At 42.3% G+C, this 22569-nt stretch overlaps 1 protein-coding gene across 1 annotated transcript; it reads right to left on the minus strand.

Moving 5' to 3' along the window:
* Positions 1–14394: 14394 nt before the first annotated feature.
* LOC127330380 (transcription factor bHLH95-like) lies at positions 14395–17002 on the minus strand. Its single transcript, XM_051356612.1, has 3 exons — positions 16646–17002; positions 16102–16566; positions 14395–14542 (listed from the first exon to the last, which is right to left on the minus strand). Exons 1-3 carry the CDS (start codon positions 17000–17002, stop codon positions 14447–14449), a joined length of 918 nt encoding a protein of 305 aa, XP_051212572.1. The 3' UTR covers positions 14395–14446.
* Between the last annotated feature and the right edge of the window lie 5567 nt (positions 17003–22569).

Genomic DNA, 22569 nt, shown 5'->3' on the forward strand with positions numbered 1-22569 from the left:
ACGACGTCCCAGCCCATAGATTTCAGGCTGCCACCTGGGAATCCCAAGCTACTCGTCGATGTCGAACTAGAAACCACCATTTGTTGGAGAGACTTCGTCTAAAACAAAGCATGCAAAGCTGAGTACAGGAACTCGGCAAGACTTAGTACAACCTTTTAGCAAAGTTGGTATGCTAGGCTTTATGTGGAGGTTGTTTTGCAAAAAGCCAGTTTTCCTTTGTAAAACAAGAGGTAGCTGATACGTCCAATTTGCATCACTATTTTATATCATAATTTGCTGTTATTCATTGATATATTTCATATTTGGAGATGATACTTATGTTATTTCATCTATTTTGCATGTTTCATAATTATTGGAGGATTGCGCACCGGAGTCAGGATTCTGCTGGAAAAGGCGCCGTCAGAATGCAATATTTCGGAAGATCAACAATTGACGAAAGTTATATGAAAAATCCTATTTTTCCAGAAGATGACGAGAGCCAGAAGGAGGAGCCGAGGAGGGCCACCATGGGCCCCCCTCACAGGCCGGCGCGGGCCCTGCCCTGGCCACGCCGCCTTGTGGGGAGGGGGCCCACAGCCCCCTCTGGCCTCCTCTCCTTCGCGTATTTCTTCGTCCCGAAAACCTAAGCTCCATGAAGTAAGTCGCAAAGAGTCACAGCCGCCTCTGCGGGGCGGAGAACACCAGAGAGAAAAGAGCTCTCCGGCAGGCTGAGATCTGCCGGGGAAATTCCCTCCCGGAGGGGGAAATCGACGCCATCGTCATCGCCATCGAGCTGGACATCATCTCCATCACCATCATCATCATCTCCATCATCATCACCGCCGTCTCCACCGCTGCACATCGTCACTGCTGTAACAATTTGGGTTTGATCTTGATTGTTTGATAGGGGAAACTCTCCCGGTGTTGATTTCTACTTGTTATTGATGCTATTGAGTGAAACCATTGGACCAAGGTTTATGTTCAGATTGTTATTCATCATCATATCACCTCTGATCATGTTCCATATGATGTCTCGTGAGTAGTTCGTTTAGTTCTTGAGGACATGGGTGAAGTCTAAATGTTAGTAGTGAAGTATGGTTGAGTAATATTCAATGTTATGATATTTAAGTTTTGGTGTTATTCTTCTAGTGGTGTCGTGTGAACGTCGACTACACGACACTTCACCTTTATGGGCCTAGGGGAATGCATCTTGTACTCGTTTGCCAATTGCGGGGTTGCCGGAGTGACAGAAACCTGAACCCCCGTTGGTATATCGATGCAGGAGGGATAGCAGGATCTCAGAGTTTAAGGCTGTGGTTAGATTTATCTTAATTACTTTCTTGTAGTTGCGGATGCTTGCAAGGGGTATAATCACAAGTATGTATTAGTCCTAGGAAGGGCGGTACATTAGCACAGGTTCACCCACACAACACTTATCAAAACAATGAAGATTAATTAGCCGTATGTAGCGAAAGCACTAGACTAAAATCCCGTGTGTCCTCGAGAACGTTTGGTCATTATAAGTAAACAAACCGGCTTGTCCTTTGTGCTAAAAAGGATTGGGCCACTCGCTGCAATTATTACTCTCGCACTTTACTTACTCGTACTTTATTCATCTGCTACATCAAAACCCCCTGAATACTTGTCTGTGAGCATTTACAGTGAATCCTTCATCGAAACTGCTTGTCAACACCTTCTGCTCCTCGTTGGGATCGACATTCTTACTTATCGAAGATACTACGATACACCCCCTATACTTGTGGGTTATCAAGACTATTTTCTGGCGCCGTTGCCGGGGAGTGAAGCGCTATTGGTAAGTGGAATTGGTAAGTGAAATTTCTACTGTTTGTGCTGATTTTATTTCTGCCTGCTGCCATAATTCATTATGGAGAGATCTTCTCTTGAGTTTTTATTTGGAAAATCTACTACTACTGCAAAGGTAGTGGATGAGGCGCCAGGTGAGGAAGAAATACCATACAAAATACCTATGAAAATTATTGAACGTGTAGTGGATAACCGTTATACAGGGGATGGAACTGTCCACCCTGGAGATCATTTACTGTTCTTACATGAATTATGCGGTTTATTCAAGTGTGCAGGTATTGCTATGGATGAAGTGAGGAAGAAACTATTCTCTATATCGCTGTCTGGTAAAGCGGCGCATTGGTATAAATTACTGGATAATGGGGATTCTCTTGAATGGAATGATATTGTGCCCCGGTTTTATTCTAAGTTCTATCCTCCAAGTGAAATTCACAAAGATCGGAACCGCATATATAATTTTTGGCCTCATGATGGAGAGAGTATTGCCCAAGCGTGGGGGAGGTTGAAGTCTTTAATGCTCAAATGCCCCATTCATGAGCTTCCTGGTAATGTTATTATTAATAATTTCTATGCAAGACTTTCTTTTCAAGACAAGACCTTGCTGGATACTTCTTGTTCTGGATCATTTACGCGCAACAAAGAAGAGTTTAAAAGGGAACTTCTTAATCGGATCCAGGAAAATACTGAAGGATGGGAGAACGACAAAGATAGAGAATCAGGTATAAATTATGATTACAAATGCATTGAAGCTTTTATGGATACTGATAAATTTCGTAATATGAGTGCTACTTATGGTCTTGATTCTCAAGTTTCTACAAATCTTTATAAAGCTTTTGCCTCTCATTATGAATTGCCTAAGAAGAACGTTGATAAGTATCATGAACCGTATAAAGATAAAATTGATTCATCTATAAATAAATGTGTTGTAGTTGAAACTGTTGATCATGTTATTCCTGAAGCTTATATTGAAAAAACTCCTTTCCCTGCTAAAATGAAGGAGTACTCTGTTATAAATAGTGCGGTTAATAAAAGTGAAAAGAAACCTATAGAACCTGAAGAACAAATAAAGGTTGAACCTGCTGTTGCAATTGTTAAAGATCTTGTGACTGAAAATGTAGAAGATGTTCATATTATTTTCTGTGAAGATGCTTCTAATATTGTTTCACATCCTAATAAATCTAGAAAAGCTAGTGTTCCTATGCTATCTGTTAGAATTGGAGATCATTATTATTATGGTTTATGTGATATTGGTGCAAGTATTAGTGCTATTCCTTATGAGCTTTACACGGAGATTATGCACGAAATTGGTTCTTGTGAACTTGAAGATATTGATGTGGTTATTCGGCTGGCTAATAGAGAAACTATCTCTCCAATTGGTATTGTTCGAGATGTGGAAGTTCTATGCGGTAAGATTAAATATCCTGCTGACTTTTTGGTACTTGGTTCTGCTGCTAGTAAATATTGTCCTATCATTTTTGGTAGACCTTTTCTAAATACTTGTGGAGCTGTTATAGATTGCAAGAAAGAGAAAATTTTGACTAAATTTGCTGGTGAATCTTATGAGTTTAACTTCTCTAAATTTGCCAAAACTCCTTATAAAGTTGATTCGCCTAATAATGATTTTAGAGTTGAACAGTGTGCATCTATTGCTCTTGCTCCTAATAATCCTTTGCAGCAGCATTTGGAGAATAGTGAGAGTGAAGTTTTTAGGGAAGAAAGAGATGAGCTTGATGAAATTTTCCTTCGTCAACCTATTCTTAAGCATGATTTACCGGTAGAAGATCTGGGTACAACACCACCACCAAAGGAAGATCCTGTCTTTGATTTAAAACCATTGCCTGATAATCTTAAATATGCTCATATTGATGATAAGAAAATATATCCTGTTATTATTAGTTCTAAGCTTTCAGAGTTTGAAGAAGAAAGGTTATTGGAAATATTGAAGAAACACCGAGGTGCTATTGGCTACACTCTTGATGACTTGAAGGGGATTTCTCCCTCTATTTGCCAACATGCCATTAATATGGAAGATGATGCGAAGCCTGTTGTTGAACCTCAGCGTCATCTAATTCCTAAGATGAAGGATGTGGTAAGAAATGAGGTATTAAGACTTCTTGAAGCTGGTATTATATATCCTATTGCTGATAGTAGATGGGTTAGTCCTGTGCATTGTGTTCCTAAGAAAGGAGGAATGACTGTTGTGCCTAAAGATAATGATGAGCTCATACCTCAAAGAGTAGTTGTAGGGTATAGAATGTGCATTGATTATCGAAAAGTTAATAAAGTTACTAAGAAAGATCATTACCCTTTACCTTTTATTGATCAAATGTTAGAAAGGTTGTCTAAGAATACTCACTTTTGCTTTCTTGATGGTTATTCTGGGTTTTCACAAATTGCTGTTAAAACTAAGGATCAAGAGAAAACCACTTTCACTTGTCCCTATGGAACTTATGCTTATAGATGTATGCCTTTTGGTTTATGTAATGCCCCTGCTACTTTTCAAAGATACATGTCTGCTATTTTTCATGGCTTTTGCAATAGTATTGTAGAGGTATTCATGGATGATTTCTCTGTCTATGGGAATTCTTTTGATAATTGCTTGCGGAACCTTGATAAAGTTTTGCAGAGATGTGAAGAAACTAACCTTGTTCTTTATTGGGAGAAATGCCACTTTATGGTTAATGAAGGAATTGTATTGGGACATAAAATTTCCGAGAGAGGTATTGAAGTTGATAGAGCTAAAGTTGAAGCAATTGAGAAGATGCCCTATCCTAGGGATGTTAAAGGTATTCGTAGTGTTCTTGGTCATGCTGGGTTTTATAGGAGGTTTATTAAAGATTTCTCCAAGATTTCAAAGCCTCTTACTAATCTTCTTCAAAAAGATGTACCTTTTGTTTTTGATGATGATTGTAAGGAAGCTTTTGAAACTCTAAAGAAAGCCTTGACAACTGCTCCTATAGTTGAACCTCCTGATTGGAACTTACCATTTGAAATTATGTGTGATGCTAGTGATTTTGCTGTAGGCGCTGTTCTTGGACAGCGAGTAGATAAAAAATTGAATGTTATTCATTATGCTAGTAAAACCCTTGATGCTGCTCAAAGAAATTATGCTACTACTGAAAAAGAATTGTTAGCTGTAGTCTTTGCTTGTGATAAGTTTAGATCTTATATTGTTGATTCAAAAGTTACTATACATACTGATCATGCTGCAATCAGATACCTTATGCAAAAGAAAGATGCTAAGCCAATACTTATTAGATGGGTACTTCTGTTGCAAGAATTTGATTTACATATTGTAGATAGGAAAGGTGCTGATAATCCTGTTGCTGATAATTTGTCTAGATTGGAAAATATCGCTTATGATCATGTTCCTGTTAATGATAGTTTTCCAAATGAACAATTGGCTGTAATAAAGGTGAGCTCGCGAGACAGTCCTTGGTATGCTGATTATGCTAACTTTATTGTTTCCAAGTATTTGCCTCCAACCTTTTCAACCCAGCAAAGGAGGAAATTCTTTTATGACTTGAGGCATTATTTCTGGGATGACCCACACTTATATAAAGAAGGAGTGGATGGTATTCTGCGAAGATGTGTTCCCGAATATGAACAGCAAGAGATATTGAGTAAATGTCATGGTAGTGCTTATGGAGGACATTACGCTGGAGAAAGAACCGCACAAAAGGTTCTACAATCAGGTTTTTATTGGCCAACTCTCTTCAAAGATGCAAGGAAGTTTATCTTATCTTGTGATTAATGCCAAAGGGTTGGTAATATCTCCAGACGCAATGAAATGCCTATGAATTATACTCTTGTTATTGAACCGTTCGATTGTTGGGGATTTGACTTTAAGGGTCCTTTTCCCTCTTCAGAAGGTAACACTCATATACTTGTTGCTGTTGATTATGTTACTAAATGGGTGGAAGCCATACCTACAAAAAGTGCTGATGGTGAGACCTCTTTAAGAATGCTTTTAGATAGTATTTTTCCTAGATTTGGAGTTCCTAGATATATTATGACTGACGGAGGTTCTTATTTTATTCATGGTGGTTTTAGAAAAACTCTTGCTAGATATGGTATTAATCATAGAATTGCTTCCGCTTATCATCCTCAAACTAGTGGGCAAGTAGAACTATCAAATAGAGAAATTAAATCTATCTTGCAAAAGACTGTTAATAAAACTAGAAAGAAATGGGCTAGTAAATTGAAGGAAGCACTATGGGCTTATAGAACTGCTTATAAAAATCCCATGGGTATGTCACCTTATAAAATGGTTTATGGAAAAGCTTGTCATTTACCTTTAGAACTAGAGCACAAAGCTTATTGGGCTGTAAGAGAACTAAATAAAGATCCTAAACTAGCCGGTAAGAAGAGGTTGGTACAATTGAGTTCTCTAGATGAATGGAGAAGTGAAGCTTATGAAAATGCTAAACACTTTAAAGAGAAAGTTAAAAAATGGCATGATAGAAGGATTATCAAAAGAGAATTTTATATTGGGGATAAAGTCCTATTGTATCGGTCTCGTCTCAGATTCTTTGCAGGGAAATTACTCTCGAAATGGGAAGGACCATATGTTGTTGAGGAGGTGTATTGTTCAGGAGCAATTAAAATTAGCTCTCTCCAAGGCAATGCCACACAAGTGGTGAATGGACAAAGACTCAAGCATTATATCTCAGGTGATTCTTATAATGTAGATGTTGATGTTATTCGAGTGGAAACAACGGAGTCTTTCATCAAAGGTCAAATTGACAGTCCGCCAGAACTCGACTTTGAATAGGTAACAGTACTGGTAATAAAAAGTTCGCAATTTACTTTCCGAACAATGTTTTTGCTGTTTTTGGAAAATATGAAAAATTACGAGATCGAAACGGAGTGGAGGAGACGCACGAGGGCGTGCCCTCATAGGTCGGCGCGGGCCCCAGCCTGGCCGCGCCGCCCTATGAGCTGGCCGCCTCGTCGCCCCTCTCCGACTCTGGTTCGACCTGGTACTTTCCTTAAGACATACAAATTCCTGCTATATAATCCCCCAGACCCCTGGAGATCCGTATATCATTTTCTCGACGTGTTTTGTTTCGAGTTGTTTCTGCCAGGATTTGCTTCGGATCTAGAGCCATCATGTCTTCATCGGAAACTCCGAAGGACAGCTCCTGCAAGGACGTTGACAACTTGTACATGAACGAGTTGAGGATGCACCCCAAGGAGTTGCTGCTCGTTGATGGAGAGCTGCAGATCAAAGATGTCGTTTGTTGATGGAGAGCCTCTTCCTTGGAAATCTGATGATGGGAATTCATCACCACCATCGCCGAAGGAGTAATTCATCATCGGTATTGGCATCCCCTTGGTTTGTTCCAAGCTTGGGGTAGTGCCGCGGTATCACATCATCACTATCTTTTACTTTTTACTATCAAGTAGTGTCATATCATGAGTAGGGAAGTTATCATATAAGATGGGTTGCAGTGTGGAAGTACCTCTCCTTTAGTTGGTTGTCTATGTATCCCTTGGTGTGAGTTATCGTTATGGAATATTAATGAGAAGTCTTATCATTTACATATTGCACATCTTATTTTAGTTTGCAATCTTTATTATATGATTGATCTTGTTATTAGTATTGGTATCACTTTGGGAGCATTGAGTTAATCTATTTGGTTTTGGCAAACTTAGCATTGGTCATTAGCAATAACACTGTGAGGTTTAAGTAGAAAAGATAAATACATGTAGTTGTTTCATTGTCTTCTTTTCTTGTTAGCTCATAGCTTATTATTCTGAAGTTAAAATTGTTTGTGCTTACAAGGAAGATGCATGATTATTTCTATCACATGTATATTTGTTTGTTTTCCCTCAACTCTTGTGCTTGCTAATTAACCTTGCTAGCCAAAAACCTGTACCGAGAGGGAATGCTTCTCGTGCATCCAAACCTTAACCCAAACATATGCCATTTGTGTCCACCATAACTACCTACTACATGGTATTTCCGGCCATTCCAAGTAAATACTTCATGTGCTACCTTTAAATAATTCAAAATTTACTATCTCTTATTTGTGTCAATGTTTTATAGTTCATGAGGAAGTATGTGGTGTTTTATCTTTCAATCTTGTTGGGCAACTTTCACCAATGGAATAGTGGCTTCATCCACTTATCCAATAATTTTGCAAAAAGAGCTGGCAATGGGATTCTCAGTCCCAAGTTAATTAACCATCATAATGTTACAAAAATAGACACTCCTCCATGGTATGTGATTATTGGACGGCACCCGAAGGATTCGGTTAGCCATGGCTTGAGAAAGCAAAGGTGGGGAGGAGTGTCATCATAATAAAACTAAAATAAAAAGGCACTCCTTCATGGTATGAGATTGTTGGCAGGCACCCGAGGATTCGGTTAGCCATGGTTTGTGAAAGCAAGGTTGGAAGGAGTGCCAACCCAAAATAAAACTTTATGGGAGCCGCTCTTCGAGAGTTTGTCTGGCAAGGGGGTTAGAGTACCCGCTACCAGTCGTTGACAACAACAAACACCTCTCAAAATGTTACTTTTATTCTCTTTATATGATTTCAAAATTGAAAAAGCTCTAGCACATGATTTAATCCCTGCTTCCCTCTGCGAAGGGCTTGTCTTTTACTTTATGTTGAGTCAGTAAACCTATTTCCCTCCATCTTAAGCAAGCATTTGAGTTGTTGTGATCAAACAATTATATTGTGATATACTTCATCATGTCTTTTACTTTTTCTTGTTTAGTACAAGTTTTATCCGAATGAATATAGCTTTGAAAGTTATCAATGATTATGAGAAGATTATTATGATTGAGTATGCAAGTTGTGCCATATAAACTTTAACATGAGAGCGCTGTTCGATAGATAAGTATAACCTGTTAATTGTTCTCTGACCAAGAACGAAGTTTGCCATCACCAACTATGATTTCTTATGCACCTTTATTTGTGATTACCTTATACTTGTTTCAAGTCAAATTATATAAGGAAGTTGTTTACTAGAATACCTTGTGTGAATGAATATGATGCTTCTTGTCCGTATTTTATTTATCGACTCTTCACTCCATAAACATGTGGTCCTGTTTACCGAGTTCAGTTTCGCTTGGGGACAAGCGAAGTCTAAGCTTGGGGGGAGTTGATACGTCCAATTTGCATGACTATTTTATATCATAATTTGCTGTTATTCATTGATATATTTCATATTTGGAGATGATACTTATGTTATTTCATCTATTTTGCATGTTTCATAATTATTGGAGGATTGCGCACCGGAGTCAGGATTCTGCTGGAAAAGGCGCCGTCAGAATGCAATATTTCGGAAGATCAACAATTGACGAAAGTTATATGAAAAATCCTATTTTTCCAGAAGATGACGAGAGCCAGAAGGAGGAGCCGAGGAGGGCCACCATGGGCCCCCCTCACAGGCCGGCGCGGGCCCTGCCCTGGCCGCGCCGCCTTGTGGGGAGGGGGCCCACAGCCCCCTCTGGCCTCCTCTCCTTCGCGTATTTCTTCGTCCCGAAAACCTAAGCTCCATGAAGTAAGTCGCGAAGAGTCACAGCCGCCTCTGCGGGGCGGAGAACACCAGAGAGAAAAGAGCTCTCCGGCAGGCTGAGATCTGCCGGGGAAATTCCCTCCCGGAGGGGGAAATCGACGCCATCGTCATCGCCATCGAGCTGGACATCATCTCCATCACCATCATCATCATCTCCATCATCATCACCGCCGTCTCCACCGCTGCACATCATCACCGCTGTAACAATTTGGGTTTGATCTTGATTGTTTGATAGGGGAAACACTCCCGGTGTTGATTTCTACTTGTTATTGATGCTATTGAGTGAAACCGTTGGACCAAGGTATATGTTCAGATTGTTATTCATCATCATATCACCTCTGATCATGTTCCATATGATGTCTCGTGAGTAGTTCGTTTAGTTCTTGAGGACATGGGTGAAGTCTAAATGTTAGTAGTGAAGTACGGTTGAGTAATATTCAATGTTATGATATTTAAGTTTTGGTGTTATTCTTCTAGTGGTGTCGTGTGAACGTCGACTACACGACACTTCACCTTTATGGGCCTAGGGGAATGCATCTTGTACTCGTTTGCCAATTGCGGGATTGCCGGAGTGACAGAAACCTGAACCCTCGTTGGTATATCGATGCAGGAGGGATAGCAGGATCTCAGAGTTTAAGGCTGTGGTTAGATTTATCTTAATTACTTTCTTGTAGTTGCGGATGCTTGCAAGGGGTATAATCACAAGTATGTATTAGTCCTAGGAAGGGCGGTACATTAGCACAGGTTCACCCACACAACACTTATCAAAACAATGAAGATTAATTAGCCGTATGTAGCGAAAGCACTAGACTAAAATCCCGTGTGTCCTCGAGAACGTTTGGTCATTATAAGTAAACAAACCGGCTTGTCCTTTGTGCTAAAAAGGATTGGGCCACTCGCTGCAATTATTACTCTCGCACTTTACTTACTCGTACTTTATTCATCTGCTACATCAAAACCCCCTGAATACTTGTCTGTGAGCATTTACAGTGAATCCTTCATCGAAACTGCTTGTCAACACCTTCTGCTCCTCGTTGGGATCGACATTCTTACTTATCGAAGATACTACGATACACCCCCTATACTTGTGGGTCATCAGTAGCCAAAGCTCATCTATCCAGATCATTTTAAAAAGGGATAAGAGAGCGATATCACTAGCTCCACTGATCATCATATTGAATCCACCGAATCTTCATCATGAGCTGAACCTATCAACTAGGATCACCCCCTCGATACCCTGAGAAGGGATCCTTATCACACATTGATTCCAAGTTTTTCGATTAGTTTAAAGTTCTCTATGATCAACACATCCTTCCCCAAGTCGTGCGTAACCGTGGACACTGGCGGAGCGCCTTGGAGGCGAAACTGGGCGATCGCCCCCCTTCCTAAAGTAGTGCAGGTAGTTTTGTACACCTATTCTCTATTCATCGATCGTATTTTCCTGGTTCGCTATTAAACACAGAGGAAGGAGAAACATGCCTCAGCTATCTCCCGCCTTTACTTTTCTACCTCAGGGCATTGATAATTCTAGTGGAAGCAGTATGTTGTTCTCTTGCCTTGGGACTTGAGCATACTTTATGATTTTTCTTGCTTGCCATCGGTGGATGGATCTTGGGGTACAGACACAGGCTACACCGATTTTATTTTTTACACATAGAACTCTATTCAATGCCAATTTCTATGTGCGTCAAGAATTGCCATATCGGTGGATTCTATGCAAAACAAATCTCCTCCCGTATTTGCTGGGTCAACTCTTGCGTAAATTAATAGATGCATTTTCAAGCTTGAAAATCATCTCTTGTAGTTATGAATAGGACTGGAAATTGCAGAAAAATTAGATGAATGGTTTAAAAAAGTTCCAAATATGTTTAATTTGGCCCCTGCTATGTTTTTGGTCACGCTCCGCCACTGACCGTGGACACGGCTTTTCGAAAAGATTTACCCTGCAGGGGTGTACAACTTTACCCACACGCGCCGACCGACTCTTAGCGCCGTACGTTACACACTTCCTTGGTGTGCCGTCAGAGGATGGTCAACCTAAACCTTTCCCTAAGTCAATCTAACTGGGGAACTCCGTCATCGTAGGTAACCATTCTCCGAGGCGGTCCCGGTCATTGTGCGCAGGGGATCCAGTTCAATGCCTCCAGCATCCTTCACCCTAGCCACGTCCCTGTATGATGCACCTTTGAAAACCTTTTCCACGCCTTCGCCATTCAGAATGCCAAATGCAACTCGCAATCTAATTGACTCATGGGCAAGTTAGGCAAGTTCGGGCCAAGGGGTTCCCATGGGCCTCGTGTGGTTGTACGCTCAGTCTTGGTTCCGAAGGAGAGAATCTCAAGTCCTAGTATCAGCGAGATCGAGTCAAATCACTACATCCCCATGTGGTGGCCCATCCAAATCTTGAAGCATGTTTAATTGTCATCATTGATCTTACCATATCATCCTGCCATACTAGGTTCATTCGCAGCTCTGATTCATCAATCGGATGGATCAGAATTCGTCAACTGAGCATGGCTAAGCATATTCGATAAAATGGATCTAGCAATGCACACATAGCTCAAACCTAGTCTTGCTGGGAGCAGTGGATCAGAGTATTTAGGCTACAAGGATGGTAAATGCAACACACATAGGATAACTATATATGCCGATAAAACATATTGGAATCGAATGCAATATGTACGAACCTGAAGCAAAAGAATTTCTAAATAATAATATGAACCAGGGTAGGGCTTGCCTTTGTCCCTGACAAACCAATATGGATCTTCGGAGATCCCATGCTTGACTTGTTCGTCAGTGGACAAATATTGATCTACGTCGTTGTCGATCTTCATCATCTCGGGCACTTTCTCTATCGATCGCAAAGAAGCAAACACCGGAAAGGTAAAACAACAATCAACACATGGCATTGATGCAATGCGCATATAAGAATGATGACATGACATGTTAAAGATATTGAACTAACCCTAAGACATGATCATCATTTTAACTGGGTTTCGGTGAACTAGGGTTAGCAGTTCCGGAAACCTCAGAGGGGTTGATTTTAGTTCCTCTAAAACAACTAGGGTTAAAGTTGTTTAACAATGCATGATTTTGATCCCAAAATGTAGATCTCATTTTTCTGAAATTTTTGATATATTATACATATGTTTTCTGATTTAAAATGAATTACTTATGAATTTCACAAGATTTAACCATTTTAAATCATTTTATGGGAAATTCTGGAAATTATTAAAATCTGACAGACATGGGCCCACATGTCATAGATTTATTATTTTCTTAAATGTTTTTGAAATTATTAAAAATCTGATAGGGGATCCCACCGGTCAATGCATTTTCATTTACAAGAAATAAAACAAAAAGAAAAGAAAAGGGTGGCGGGCCCCACAGCAGTCAACCACGGTGGTCAACCACGGTGGCTGCCGCCGGTGACCATACCGCGGCGGCGCTGTGGCGCACCCCTGGACGCGTGAAGAGGCGCGTTGGACGCGGGCTACTGCGGGGAGTCGCTTCGTGTTGGCGGCTCTAGCTGGGGATGGCCGGAGCATCCTCGGCGGCGATGCCGAGTGGCAGCCGGGGCAGGCGCTCGTGGCGGCGGTACAGGGCGAGAGGGAGAGGGAGATGGGGTCCAGGAGGACCGCTAGCTCACCAGGAAGCCCGTGGTAGGGTCGATGAGATCGGGGGAGGTCCGTGGCGCCAGCGATAAGCCGTTGACCGGCGGCCGGACTCGGAGAAGAAGGGCGCGGCGGGACCGATTCGGGGCACCCCGCGTCGATTCCTTCGATGGGGAGGGTCATGGCGATGAAGCGGAGAGGATGGCGTGGTCGGTGGAGCTTGGGGGTGGCCGGAGCGGCGGGGGCGAGTGATGGCCGACGAGATAGGGTTCGGTCTACGCGGAGAAAATGCTCGAGGAAGAGAGGGAGAGGGGAAACTGGGCGCTAGGGTTCATCTCGGCGGCGCGGCGAGGCTTTGTAGATGCCCAGGGGCGGCGGCTCGAATCTTGGCGCGCGGCGTTGGCTGGCGTTCTGCTACCAAGGGGCTTGACGAACAGAGGTGGGAGATGACCCGGCCATTTTACACATAACCCCCTGGGGGATTTTCCGGGCTGAGGTGGGCTGCTAGCTAGGCCAAGTTGGGCCGAGCCAGGGGGAAAGAGAGAGGGGAGGGAATTGCGCTGCACCCAGAATGAGAGAGGGGTGAGGGTTTCTCTCCTTTTTTTTTCAAAAACTATTTTCTGGTTTTGTTTTCAAACTCATTTGCTGTTTTCAAATTTGCAGATTCAAACTTTCTGACTTTTCAAAATATTCATGGCCATCTTGACATAATGCAAAGAGGCCACAAGTGTAGTTTAAACATTTGAAATACATTGAGCATTTGAAAACAGAGAGGAAAAGATTCAAACCAACACTTAGGGCTTCCAAAATATTTACTTTTGTGCAATTTTCTTAGGAAAATATCATGATGCAAATGATGCACAAATAAACCCTAATTTAGGTTTAGCAAAACAGGGGTGTTACAATGTGGCTCAAGGACTCGCCCTCAAATTGTTGATGCTGGGGCTCAAGGACTCCGAAACGGAGTTCTATTATGACTCTCACGACCAGCTTGTTGTGCGAAGAGAGAAAGTCAGAGATGTATGTGTGCCATCCGTGCGAGTCAGCTACCTCCCACTGGAGCAAGAGCTTCCGCCGCCAATGGACATGCAGGCGGGGACTGAAGCTTCCGAGCTAGAGGCGCTTCGCTGGTAGCAAGATCTGGGTGTGGAACTCCCCGCGTCTACTATGGAGTTCGCAAGAAAACTTGGCCATCAGCCCATGAGAGCTCATCGAAGGGCCACGACAAAAATCGAAGTAACACGATACTAGTATTGAATGAAGAACATAATTTTAATGTAGAGCAGCAGAAACCAACAATACAAGTCTACAATTGGAATTCCGAATTCAAATGCAACATGTGATACAAAGGTGCACACACATGACAATCTCAGAACAGTTCAAGAGATATGATGATTCAAAGGTTCAGTTCGACACGATATTAAAGCTAATCCTCAAATGTAAACAACCAGGCCACTCTACTACTTTTATTAAAGAGTGCAGAAAATCCATCTTTATCATTATTCAGAGAGCCAAACCATCATCTCTGACACAGCCAGCTTGTATATCTCCTCAGATCGCACATTATATCCCAACTGGTTGGTCGCCCCATTTATCTGTTTCAGCAAACCATAAATTAAAGGGATGCTCATGTAGAGTATCTAGAATTTATGAGGGACGTTTGCTTTTGTCAAGAGTGTATCCCATTGTTTCTAGATAAAGTATATATCAAAAACCATATCATAATCAAATAAACTGCATATGCACAAAAGTAATAACAGTTTATCATAGAAACAAACGACTTCAACCCTATAACCATAATTTATCCGATCATGTATTTCAAAATCGTTTCCTGTTATCCACTGATAGCAGCCTTCAAGCAATTTAACTTTGTACATATTCTATACTATCGAGAACAATCTTTAGGATGGTGTTGAATTGAGGTTGTAAAAGTCCCATTCTATTCAACGGCCCAAGGTATTCATTTATGAAATATGCTACATGTTACTGCACATACCGCTAGTGAATGAATGTATAGAACATGTATAAGTCTTTCTATATGTATCCTTCAAAAAAAAAAAAGTCTTTCTATATGTATAGACTATAGAGCAATGCTGCACTTATGGGAAACACTTGCGGAAAACATTTACATTTACGGGATGAGGTGGAGGCACACGATTGGGCTAGATCTTTTCCTTCCCTTGTTTATAGGATCGTGAACCACCCACTCGAACAGCACGTCAGCACGTATACCACAGCCCATAAGAATCCTCCCATATGTATAGGATTATCGATATGCATAATAGCTAAATTATGCCATGCTATTTCAGAAAAAAGAAAATCAAATTGAAATAATGGCATAAAGTTATTAGCATCCAAATTTATGTTGCGCAAATGTATTGTCAGTTCTAGCTTCATTTAGTCGTAATAGTTTACTAATTATATCTTCAAAATTATCAAAAGTCTATACAAGGAACTCAAAAGCCTTGCTTTGATAAGAAACTAACCTAGCCTCTATTTTCTTTTCCTGAACCACCAGTCCACCACGTTAGGAGATATACACAATCATATAAGATCCACATCTAAATTGTGCGAGTTCTTCCGGCCAGTTCAGTATTTCTTCTATAGAAGGTTTTAATATTTGACAATATACGCTAGATAAGACTCAAGTGTAAATTGTGCAGGTTCTAATTCTCTCACCATGTTAAACCATTTCGATACTTTAGGGAATATATGCTACAAATAAGACGCACGTGCATGCTTTTAGAGTTTTTGTTCTACCACTTTATCATCCGTCTTCCAAAATACAATTTAGTACATTTTGACGCCATGGGATATACGATGTCAAAAAAAGATAGTGCAATTTTTGCGAGTTATGATTAATTCTGATAATTTATGAAATAGCTCAGATAATGTAATTTTTATAGTAATTTTCTATCTTACAACAATAGGAAGACCCTGCTCATTTAGGACGCAACAGGGAGCATCCGATTTTTTTGGCGATGGTCGGATGATAACTTTGGTTTTCTTTCTTTGCCTTGCCACGTGGCGAACTACCATTGGATCGCTCCATAAAATCGTTGCGCGCAACTAGATTTCAAATCCGTAGCCGATATTTGAGTAACCAAAGCCCCAAAAAGTAGGTAGCTAAATGGAGGACGAGGGTTTTACTTACGCGAGCATGGATGGTGAACATGGTCCGGGCATTGTCAGACGAGATCCCCAAGGTGACTACGTCAATGTTGTGCTTCTCGAGCACGGCCATCACCATTGTCAGCACGCCCAGCCGTCGTGCCACGCATACATTGATCCATGCATCATTGCCCGACAAGCTTAGGACGACGTTCTGCCCCGACCACGTCTGTAGCCCCACCGGCGCCGGCGCCACCATGCCAACAGTTATAGGTGGCGCTGCTCCTGTTGACCAGATCCCAGCACCTGGCAGTACTACTGGCGCCTGTGCCACCAGGGCAGTAGGTGTTATCGCCATCGCTGAAGATGAGATCCCACTATTGGCTGCGGCACCGACCTTGCCTCGTTCCAACTGCATCTCCTGCTTGTGCTTCTCAAGCTCCATCAGTGTCCCCTCCAAGCTCTTGATGTAGTGTATCGTGTCCATCACTATGCTCGATTTGTCAACCTGAAACACCAAAAGACTAGTGAGGATCTGCATCTGATGCACGAAGCCCTAATATACGAGTATAACATAATCTCATCACCTTGTCGGGGAGGGTAGGGAGGAGGCTGCGAAGCTCGTTGAACATCTTGCTCATCCGTTTCCTCCTCTCACGCTCCGTGGTGATGTGCAATTCTCTGTTGCCACGGTGGCCGCCTGATCTGCCATCTCTGGCAGCAGCTGCGACGTGTGGAGGGCTGATCTTACCATTAGATCCACCAACCTGGTCTTCTCCTTCTGTCTTTGCAACACCCTTCCCCTTGTCAATAGCACCCACGACTACCAGGCGACTGCTGCCTTTGGAGTCTTCGCCCCCGCTCATGTCCTTGCAGGGATTCATCGAGTCGGAGCTGGTCACCTGCAGTGCGTTGTGGTTATTGATATCATCATCTTGAGCCATGGCACAACTGAGTACTGTAAATTGTATGGAATTTGGCTCAGGAAAGAAGAAGACGTTCTTTATTCGCTTTAAGGAATAATTATGCGTAAAGCTTTTGTGTGCTCTGGAAAGGTCGAAAGTTTCACGCCATTTCATGTTTGTCAGGATGCATAAAATTAATGACAAATAAGTATTTTGCCGAAACTTTCTTTCCCTATCTATCTCCAATCAATTGCTGCCAAAAATGTGTAACGTCTGTAGCTAGCTGGGTCACGCTAATATTGGCACATCCAATGAATTTACATCCTGCTCATTTATTTCACTAAGAATATGAAAGCAAGACAAGCAATTTTTTCTGCATGATGATCTCCATTCTTATTGCTGACTCAGTTGATCTGATCAGAAATTATGCACCATCTAGTAATTCTTCATAATCCATGTTTACTTAATAAAACTTAGTAAAATTGCAATAAAAACAACGTAGTAATCACCATTTCCATCTAATTGTACATATATATTCTTCTTAATTTTCAGACATCTTTGTGAAGTTCCAATATCTCAGTATGCAGATGATTTATGTTGATCCATACGCAGTAAAATGCATATAGTAATCGATGGCCGGTGGTCGCACAGTAACTCAATTCCCCAGAAAATTAGTAGTAACAGACTCACCCATTTCTGGATCTCGTTTTGAACAACAAACTGCAATTGCAAAATACAAAGTATGTTCAGTATTACAAAGAGCAGCATTTGGGGCGTGCATACTAGGCATCATCCAACTGCTTTAGCACCTTTTTGTACGTATCCCACCAAACACATGGCGTATTTCACTGGGTAACATCGGCAGAGGGCTTTCTCATTATCATTTGACCTGGCGTGTAACTATAAAAAGCTTCAAAGCACAGGCAAAGGATCACATGACGAGCTAAGACAAAAACACTGAAACATGTTACTTCGTAGCCTTTTTCAGCGAGGATTTACATGGGCTTGTTGTCAGGCAGCCATGTCTCCGGCCCAGGTATTGCCCAAATAGATTCTGAAGAACTTTCCCCTATCTCTCATCTTCAAAGCAAGTATTGAGGGAGCACGAGATGTGAAGGATGTGCTGCTGAAGTATTGTAATGCTTCGGAACAACGTATTAATACGGATAAGTTTTCTATTTGCTTTAGCAAGAGATACCCGACGAATATCAGAGGGGATGTCAAGTCTGAGCTTGACATTCATAAGGAGACCCTAAATGAGAAATACCTTGGAATGCCGGCCGATGTTGGTAGGTTTACGGGCGGTGCTTTCAAATATCTGAATGATAGAGTATGGAAAGGTCCTGGGATAGCTGGAACATCTCCTGTCAGTAGGAGGGAAGGATATTCTCATCAAGTCAGTAGCGCAAGCTATACCCACTTTTTCTATGTCATGTTTCAAGCTACCCAAGGGACTTTGTGAGCATATCAATTCCATGTTGATGAACTTCTGGTGAGGATGCAGAGATGGGGAGAGAAGAACATGTTGGGTCTCCTGAGAGAAGATGACTCAACCGAAATATGATGGTGGGTTGGGGTTCAGAAATATACTCAACTGAAATATGCTCGTGGGTTGGGGTTCAGAGACATTGAGATTTTTAATCTTGCTCTTCTTGCCCATCAGGCATGGCGCGTTCTCTAGGAACCTCAGACGCTTAGTGCCTGTGTGCTTAAAATTTGTCTACTTCACAGGGCCGATCCTTCTTGAGGCTGAACTGGGCGGTCACCCGTCGCATGTTTGGAGAGCCATTATCGAGGGACACAATGCCTTGGCAGTTGGTCTCGTACGTTGTATTGGTGACACAAATCCACCGATGCCTAGAGCGATAATTGGTTTCCACGGGATGAGAGGTTGATGCCAACTGCACCAAAAAAGGAGGGGGCACCCAGGTTGGTGAGCGACTACATTGATGCTTCAACAGTGTCATGGAAAGCATATTTGATTAGCAAGTTTTTCCTTCTAATGGATGCGGAGGTGATCATAGGTATTCCGCTCTGCACAAGGATCCAGGAAGACTTCTCGGCATGGCATTTTGAGAAGACGGTGCTTTTCGGTTCGCTCGGCATACCGTGCACTTGTAAGCAAAAAAGCGAGTGATGGAGGATTGGATTGACGAGCGCTCGGGCTCTGCTAGACCTGGTTCAGAAGGGAAGTTATGGACTAAACTATGGAAATGTAGTGTCCCAACTAAAGTGAGGGTTTTCCTCTGGCGGCATGCTCCGTGCTCCTTGCCAACGAGTTATATTCGACACCACAGGGGCATGGTACCATCCCTGGCGTGCTCTATGTGTGGCATGGAAGATTCATGGAATCATTCCCTCATTGAGTGCACCATGTCGAGGTGTATATGGGATCCCTCTAGTCCAGTTATCGTCGAGCACATTAGCTTGTCCACGGAGCCATCGGCGTGACAATGGCTATTTTCCAAGCTCGAGTCGATGGATCACACTGATCAAAACGATGATAGCAACACTCTGGTCCATATGGCATGCTAGAAGGAAGCTAATCCATGAGGACATACAACAGAGTCCGGGGGCAGCACATGCTTTCATAACTAGCTTTCTATGAGACTTGGAGATCTCCTCTTCACTGAAGAAGGAAGCGACAGGTGGCCGTTAGGTTGTGCAAGTATGGTGCTGGCTTCCGCCGCCGGCTGGCATGTGTAAATTGAACGTGGCTGGAGCTGTTGCATGGACAAGGCGCGGTTGGATTTGAAGGGTTTTGGTGCTCAAGAGGCAATAATAAAAGAATATTTATTATCACCAATCCATGTTGATGATAATGTTTATATACCATGCTTATTGTATTACCCGGAAACATAATACATGTGTTGAATATGAAAACAATGTGTCCCTAGTATGCCTCTATATTAGTTCATGAAATAAGTGTTGGCTATTTGTTTCCATAGCCATGGACATAGTGTCACTTATTAGCGAGGTCATATTAATAAAAATAATAATATGATGGACATTACTTAATCAAAGTGTAGCAACTGATCGCGTTATATAGTTCTAATTGCAAAGGTGTCCAGTTGTCATCAGTACTATTCCTTTGACCATGAGATTATACAACTCCCAAGTATTGGACACATCCATAGCTTTTTGCAAACGTCACTTCGTTATTGGATGATCATAAAGCTATCTGGCATGTAGTCTATAAAATACTTGTATGTTATCAAAAGTGGGATTTGTCCATGCAAGTAACATAAAGATATTCTCTGGCCCCTCTCGGTAATACACACTCAATCTCTTGCAAGACCATGACTAGGTCACACGAGGGTGCACTATTACGACGAGAAAAAGTACTTACCGATAACGAGATAAGAATAAGTAATGAAGGTACCAACGATCAAATCTCTGGTAACTAAGATATCGCAGCACATGTGAATTATATATGAATGACATAATTGGTTCACTCGATAAGATCGTCGTTGAATATGTGGGTGTTAATATGGATCTTCAGATCCCTCTATTAACCATTGGCTATGGACATAGTCATGTCCACATAATCATTAACCCTTAGGGTCACACACTTAAGGTTCGACACCGCTATGGATAGAGAGATACCATGTGTTGTGTTTTCTGTCTCCCGAATGCATTCGGGGATATCACTGATGATTCGGAAGGGCGACAAACCTATTGGAACATACATGGGAAGTACGGAATGGTTCCAAAAAGTTCCGGATTTTTAGGTTGTACTGGAAAGTTCCCAAAGGGGCGAACCCACCTAGCCTAGGGCCGGGTGGGGCCCACCCGTACTCCAAGTGGGCCGGCCGGCCAGCTGGACGTCGTTGACAAGTGGGAGACGAAAGTCGTCTCTCCACTTGGTTTGGAAGTGGGAGGGAGGAGCTTTCCTTTTCCTATTCCAGTTCACTTGGGGACTTCCTTGTTTGGTTCCAATCTGAGTTTGACAAGATTTGAGAGGGAGTACAATTAGGATTCATACATCATATGTCCTCTCGGGTCCGAGCCTTTATATACGGGAGCCCCGGGGCTGGCCACAATATCACAAGTCCACAAGAGCCAGGCTGCCCCGAGCTCCCCACGCCCAGAGCCACCTTCGCCCATCGCACATCGACGGTATCCTCACCGCCATCGGCAGTCGCCAGTCCTCGTCGGGGTCCTCTTCTGTCCTTTGCCGTTTACCTCCATTGGTCCTCAGACCTCTAGCAGTGATAGTCGGAACTCGCCTGAACAGTAATTCCGGTGAACTCCAAAAATATAGTCCGGGCGAAGCCCTGCCGGCTGCACCAAGTTCGTCGTCACACCATCGTGACGCCGGAGCGATCTCTCTACCTCGACTCCAACTTGCTGGAACAAGAAGGAGCCGACATCCCCAAGCCGTATGTGTGCATCACCTTGGAGCCACCACACAAGCCACATAGTTGATCAAGTTGGATCGCCAAAATTGAACGGATTGTGATCGTCTACATCGACACCAACCGTTACGCGTCCGCACCCGATTTCCAACGGTACGCAAATCAAGTTGTCCAATTGTTACATGCTACTACATCGTTACATGCATCTCCTAGATTAGATCTTGGTAGTTTATTCGTTGTTGCATAGGATTTTTTTGTTTTTTATGGTATGAATCCCTACAGTGGTATCAAGGCCGATTATATGCGTAAATGCTTTGTACGATTAGAACAGGATGGAACATAGTGGGCGTTGGATCTTCTTGCTTTCTATTTTTAGTTTAATTATAGTTTTTGTGGTATAGCGGAATAGAAGTTGGCTCGGACCGACTTTACGCGTACCGTCACGCCAGACTGATCTCACAAGACACATGATTTTACACCATATATGTGATTTACAAGTGTCAGCCTCTGCTACTATAGTAAAAACAGAGTTGTTCTAGAAAGCTGGGAGATTCTCTTTGAAGATCTACGCGGGGCTCATACGTATGTGACGAAGTCAATGGTCGATGGTTTAAGATTATTGTCATCTCACTCTGTCGAACACCCCAGAACGGTTAATAAGCAACTAGTGGATCCATGTTGTGGCTTGGCGTAAGTAGATTGACGATCTAGAGACGTTGCCCCTAGAATCCGCGCAAAACTTTCTCAACTAAATAGAGGAACGTCTAACTTGGTTTTGAAGGGGCACCCATGATGTGGTATAGCAATGCCATTGCATTGCATGCATATGTTAATTGTATTTTGTCTTGTTCTTATACCGGAGTACATCGTGTACGAGAGCCAATGACCGTGGGGCCTACAACATTGGAGGTCGTGCCGGCACGGCAAGATGGAGATCATGACGTGAAGAAATGACTATACTATATGACACAGATATTTAACTGTATGTGATGAGTTAATCCTTTATTATGTGCGCATCTTGTAGTGCTTAGATCGAGAGTAGCATTATAAGATGAGCCCTCACAACAATATCAAGATATTAGTATTCTCCTAAATATGCGACGTTGCTAAATTTTGGCATTTCGAAGTACTTCCTATCAATCGGATGTGATGGATCCCTCCATTCACATACAACGGTATAAGACTATTTCTCACACATGTGGAGATAGTTTTGTACATGTGTAATATTTAGGTTTACTTGACGAGCCT

The sequence above is a fragment of the Lolium perenne genome, chromosome 6 (assembly GCF_019359855.2).
Source record: "Lolium perenne isolate Kyuss_39 chromosome 6, Kyuss_2.0, whole genome shotgun sequence".
NCBI classification, from domain to species: Eukaryota; Viridiplantae; Streptophyta; class Magnoliopsida; order Poales; family Poaceae; genus Lolium; species Lolium perenne.